The sequence below is a fragment of the Papio anubis genome, unplaced genomic scaffold, assembly GCF_008728515.1.
Source record: "Papio anubis isolate 15944 unplaced genomic scaffold, Panubis1.0 scaffold922, whole genome shotgun sequence".
Taxonomy (NCBI): domain Eukaryota; kingdom Metazoa; phylum Chordata; class Mammalia; order Primates; family Cercopithecidae; genus Papio; species Papio anubis.
Window position 1 is genome coordinate 25,085 of NW_022169472.1, and position 6,239 is coordinate 31,323.

The 6,239-nt window shown below is 45.6% G+C and overlaps 1 protein-coding gene across 1 annotated transcript; it reads right to left on the bottom strand.

Annotated features, from left to right (window-relative positions):
* Window positions 1–2,944: 2,944 nt before the first annotated feature.
* On the bottom strand, window positions 2,945–4,986 carry LOC116273589 (39S ribosomal protein L48, mitochondrial-like). The gene is made up of 2 exons (XM_031662730.1): window positions 4,603–4,986; window positions 2,945–3,256 (listed from the first exon to the last, which is right to left on the bottom strand). The coding sequence occupies exons 1-2, from the start codon at window positions 4,756–4,758 to the stop codon at window positions 3,182–3,184; spliced, it is 231 nt and encodes a 76-aa protein (XP_031518590.1). The 5' UTR covers window positions 4,759–4,986; the 3' UTR covers window positions 2,945–3,181.
* Window positions 4,987–6,239: the final 1,253 nt, after the last annotated feature.

Here is a 6,239-nt window from a genome sequence, read left to right on the forward strand (position 1 = left end):
TTCATTTTATATATATATATATATATATATATATATTTTTTTTTTTTTTTTGAGACGGAGTCTCGCTCTGTCACCCAGGCTGGAGTGCAGTGGCCGGATCTCAGCTCACTGCAAGCTCCGCCTCCCGGGTTTACGCCATTCTCCTGCCTCAGCCTCCTGAGTAGCTGGGACTACAGGCGCCCGCCACCTCACCCGGCTAGTTTTTTGTATTTTTTTGTTTTAGTAGAGACGGGGTTTCACCGTGTTAGCCAGGATGGTCTCAATCTCCTGACCTTGTGATCCGCCCGTCTCGGCCTCCCAAAGTGCTGGGATTACAGGCCTTGAGCCACCGCGCCCGGCCCATTATATATATTATCTCCATCTCAAATCCCTAAAAAAGGATTATGCTCATTCTTCTGATCAGAAATCTGAAGTTCAGTGGGCTAGAAATGAATAAATGTGGAAGCCAGGCACAACTCAGGTTTCTTTGCCTCTTTTCCTTTAGCAGGTTGTCTCAGGGAGGGAAGAGAAGGCATTTTCAACCTGGAGCCAGAAGACTTGTGTTCCGTGTGGTTTTACTGCCATGTGATCGTAAGAACATCCATTTCCTTCTGGACCTCCCTCCAGAAGAGTCAAAGCTCATAGTTGTTTTGTAACCCTGAGGTTCTGGCAATCAGAATATCTCCAGTCCTTCTTACCAGGATAAGGCATTAAGAGTAACTTCCATTTGTCTCAGGGCAAACTAATCATGAGCAACAAAAGCTCTCTGACTCTGGTGAGAGCATAAATCATCAACTAGGTCAGTGACACAAGAGCTCCAAGGTGACAGAATCCAGCTGCCTCCTGTGTAAGAAGCCTGACTCATCCCTGAGTGATGTGATAGAAAAAGACGGATTAGGAATCGAGATTTGAATCCTGCTGCCCCTCTGCCAGTGACATATCCCATGACCTTGGGCAAAGAATTGCCCTCTATGGGCTCCTAACCTGTACTAGCTAAAAGAGACAATTAGGTTGGCTGGATCCTAAAGTCCTTAAGCTCCAGTGTCTTGTCAATTTATGAAATCCTGATTCCTGCTTCCATATATTGATAACAACTGAGCAACTGGAAAAGACTGCTATTTTTTCCAGGTTTCCAAATGGAAAACATGTGACACTGCCCATTGCCCATATGATACAGAGGCAATACACATGCAGCTACCCAACTCTGCCATTGTAGCATTAAAGCAACCAGAGACAGTATGTAAGTGAATACGCATGGCTCTGATCCTATAAACCTTTATTTCAAAAAAAACGGAGGGGTTTTGGAACTAGATAGAGCTGGTGACTGCACAACATTGTGAATGTACTAAATAAATGCTACTGAATTACTCAAGTTTAAAATGTTTAAGGTCAGGTGCGGCGGCAGCTCATGCCTGTAATCCCAGCGATTTTGGGAGGCTGAGGTGGGTGGATCGCCTGAGGTCAGGAGTTCAAGGCCACCCTGGCCAACATGGTAAAACCCCATCTCTACTAAAAATACAAAAATTAGCCGGGCGTGGTGGCAGGCACCTGTAATCCCAGCTATTCGGGAGGCTGAGGCAGAAGAATTGCTTGAACACAGGAGGCAGAGGTTGCAGTGAGTCGAGATGGCACCATTGCACTCCAGCCGGGGCAACAAGAGCAAGACTTCATCTCAAAAAAATAAAAATAGCTGGGCGTGTTGGCGGGCGCCTGTAGTACCAGCTACTTGGGAGGCTGAGGCAGGAGAATTGCTTGAATCCAGGAGGCGGAGGTTGCAGTGAGCCAAGATCACACCACTGCACTCCAGCCTGGGTGACACAGCGAGACTCCGTTTAAAAAAAAAAAAAAGTTTAATTTTGTATATATGAATTTCACCTCAATATATTATTAAAAACCACACAAACAGGCAGTGGGTAGGATTTTGTTCATGGGCAGTAGTTTACTGACACCTGGCCAAGATCAACTTTCAAGTCTTTGCTTAAACTCAATCCAGAGTAACTTAATTAGCAGTTATGTAACATCTACCTGAATACTTATAAATCACTTATTACGCCCACAAAGCATTTTATTTCACTTATGGGCAGAATCTGTTTCTATCTGGAGAGTTTTTTCATGTACAAAGCCAAAATGTCCCTCTCTCCAACTTCCACCCATAGAGAGTTTACTTATGTTATGATCCTCTGCTTCACTACAGGACACTATGCCAGATTGCTTTAAAGGATGAATTCACTCTAGTTGGAGAAATGTGGAAGGGGAACGTGCTTCTGTGCTAAAGCATCAGGCAAAGAGAAAATAGAATCTCTTTTTTTTAAAAAAAAAAAAGAAAGGATCTTACTCTGTCAGCCAGGCTAGAGTACAATGGCAAAATCATAGCTCCTACAGTCTTGAACTACTGGGCTCAAGCAATTCTCCTGCCTCAGCCTCCCGAGTAGTGGGACTATAAGTGCATACCACCACGTCCAGCTAATTAAAAAAAAAATGTTTGGCTGGGCGCTGTGGCTCACGCCTGTAATCCCAGCACTTTGGGAGGCCGAGGTGGGCGGATCACAAGGACAGGAGATAGAGACCATCCTGGCTAACACGGTGAAACCCCGTCTCTACTGAAAATACAAATAATTAGCCAGGCGTGGTGGCAGGCACCTGTAGTCCCAGCTACTCAGGAGACTGAGGCAGGAGAATGGCGTGAACAAGGGAGGCGGAGCTTGCAGTGAGCCGAGATCATGCCACTGCACTCCAGCCTGGGCAACAGAGCGAGACTCCGTCTCGCAAAAAAAAAAAAATGTTTTTGGTAAAGACAGAATGTTGCCAGGCTGGTCTTAAGCTCCTGGCCTCAAGCAGTCCTCCTGCCTCAGCCTCACAAAGTGCTGGGATTAGAGGGATGCACCACCGTGCCTGGCCAGAATATAGAATCTCTTAAAGATACTCCACAGGATGGGCCAATTTCTCTCTCTCACACACACATATATATACATATCAGCAGCAGATTTTTATTAGATGGAAGATAACAAGGGTTGCGTCATAGATAAGTGGTAACAAATGGCAAGTACAGCCATGCCACAGAGGAGTGAGGACATTACTGGCTATGGGAATGGGTACTTATGAAATCTAAGGGTCAGGTCTCCTGATGAACTCTGACTACCCAGTAAGCTCTTCTCCTTGGCACTCAATATGACCATTGCGGGCATGAAAGAGTCTACAGTAGCTAGTTCAACTTGGCCAACAGTTCTTCCAGTTCTGGTCGAGCTTTGAATCGTCCCTTGAAATCTTCTTCAGTGTGCTAAGGAGAAGAAAAAGAAAATAAGTGGAAATCACTGCAGAGCTTTTAGTTATCCAGATATGCACAGCATCCAGAAAGGGACCATGAACCAGCTCTGTAGAGAATCATTCAGATTCAAGTAACTTTTATTATCTACTATGTAGCAGACTTATAGTATAGTATAGCATAGGGGATTCAAACTTGAATCAGATTTCCTCCTTGCTTTCAGTGAACTTGCAGTCTAGTTAGAAAAGACAGATATATGAAGATTTAATGTCAAAATGCTATAACTATCACAATAGAAGCATTTAAAAGAGAGAGAGAGAATACCAAAATTATTTACATAGGAAATAAAACAAACAGGGATTGGACTGTTTTAAGGCAGCATGACCAGCACGTAGTGTCTCTGTACCCAGATCTGTATGAAGCCCAAATACTAACCAGAAGAAGCTTGACAAGCATAGACTCAGAACAAGCAGAACTGGATGGAGCAAATGGTACCAATCTAAGATGACCTTATACATCTGTGTCATAAGAAGGATCATCTTGGCAATTGGACCCAAATACTCAGTATTTAGGCTAAGATTCCTAATGTTCTCCAAGTTTTCCATGCCTGACCAAACATCCTATTGACTAGCATTCTTTATGAAATATATTTAGTCAAGCTACAGTCAAGACTTGAAGATCCAGGAACCTTTTCTCTAACATATATTTTCCTATTTGTGTTCTGATTTATTACACCATATACTATCTTAACCCATGTTCTTTCTTCCACACAACTGTCTGAAAGGAGAGAATTCTGGGGCCTCATAGGCTCACCACCAACATCAGGATGCTGTGTTGAAACTCAGCACTTGTAGGCCACAAAGCATCATCCCTGATGCCTCAGAAGCTGGACTAATGATCACAGTGTCATCAGAGTATACAACTTTTCTGATTATTATTTAGGCCACATTATCCACATTTCTCTGTTCTTTCTAAAGCCAGTCCAGATGTGTTCTTTTTTTTTTTCTTTTTTTGAGATGGAGTCTCGCTCTGTCGCCCAGGCTGGAGTGCAGTGGCACGATCTCGGCTCACTGCAAGCTCCACCTCCCTTGTTCACGCCATTCTCCTGCCTCAGCTTCCCAAGTCGCTGGGACTACAGGCGCCCACCACCACGCCTGGCTAATTTTTGTATTTTTAGTAGTGACGGGGTTTCACCATATTAGCCAGGATGGTCTCGATCTCCTGACCTCGTGATCCACCCGCCTCGGCCTCCTAAAGTGCTGGGATTACAGACGTGAGCCACCGCGCCCAGCCCAGATGTTCTTATCCTTATTTTGAGCATATGCAGGCCAGCAGGGGCCTCTTCTCAAACCAGCACCTACCTCCTTCACTGACAGTCTGACTCCTTCAGGAAGACTGCTTTGGATTATTTCCAAGAAAATTTCTGCAAACGTAGCACTCAAACCGCTGATCTGCAAAATGAAAGAAGGCGCTCTAAGAGGTGGGAGGAGCTGAAAAGGAGGTAACTGGGCAGACATGGTATGGGTTCAAATGCCAGCTCCAGTAGAGTCTGGAGAGCCCAAGGGTGGAAGATTAATACCAAAACTGGTTTCTCAGCCTGGCCTCTACGGGATTTCTCCTGCCTTCTGCAAGGTGCTGAGATGGTCACTGCCAATATCTGCTCCTGTGGGCATTAGATGTCATTACTGGACCAAGAGGTTTTAAAGTTCAGGGTCTCTTTCAGTTGCCCAGGCTGGAGTGCAGCGGAACAATCATAGCTCACTGCAGCCTTGAACTCTTGGGTTCAAGTGATTCTCCCACCTCAGCCTCCAGAGTAGTTGGGACTACAAGCACGTGCCCCCAGTCCCGGCTAATTTTTTATTTTTAGTTTTTGGTAGAAACAGGGTCTTGCTATGTTGCCCAGACTAGTCAAATTCCTGGCTGCAAGCAGTCCTCCCACTTTGGCCTCCAAAAGTGCTAGGTTTACAGGCATGAACCATGGCACCCAGCGCAGGCTGACTTTCTTATTTATTTATTTATTTTTTTTGAGACGAAGTCTTGCTCTGTTACCCCCAGGCTGGAGTGAAGTGGCACCATCTCTGCTCACTGAAACCTCCGCCTCCCAGGCTCAAGCAATTCTCCTGCCTCAGCCTCCCAAGCAGCTGAGATAACAGCTGGCTAATTTTTGTTTTTGTTTTGTTTTGTTTTTGAGATGGAGTTTCACTCTTGTTGCCCAGGCTGGAGTTCAATGGCGCGATCCTGGCTCACTGCAACCTCCACCTCCCGGGTTCAAGCAATTCTCCTGGCTCAGCCTCCTGAGTAGCTGGGATTACAGGCATACACCACCACGCCTGGCATGGCTAATTTTTGTATTTTTAGTAGAGACAGAGTTTCACCATGTTGGCCAGGCTGGTCTCAAACTCCTCACCTCAAGTGATCTGACTGCCTTATTCTCCCAAAGTGCTGGGATTACAGGCGTGAACCACCTGCCTGGGCACACTGACTTTCTGATTCAACTCAGTTTTGCCCATATCCACGCATACCAGGACCTGACTGGTGTCAAACACTGTGCTAAGAACACCAAGGTGAATCAGATGTATGGTAAAAGGGCAGGCAGGGGGGCTGCAAGGACCCACAAGAAAAATTCATACCCAACTCAACCAAGGAAGGTCAAAAAAAGCTTCCAGAAGCGTTAGTATCTTGGTGAAATCTTGAAGAAAAACAGGAGTAAACTAGGAGAATTCAACAGTCATGTGGAGGATTTCAAAGGCAGAGGAAACAACATTCAGTAAAATGTGGGGGCATAAGAGTGTTAGGAAATTAAAACTAGCTCCATTGGCCGGGCACAGTGGTTCACATCTGTAATCCCAGCACTTTGGGAGGCCGAGGTGGGCGGATCACCTGAGGTCCATAGTTTGAGACCAGCCTGACCAACACGGAGAAATCCCATCTCTACAAAAACACAAAATTGCCGGGCGCGGTGGCTCACGCCTGTAATCCCAGCACTTTGGGAGGCCGA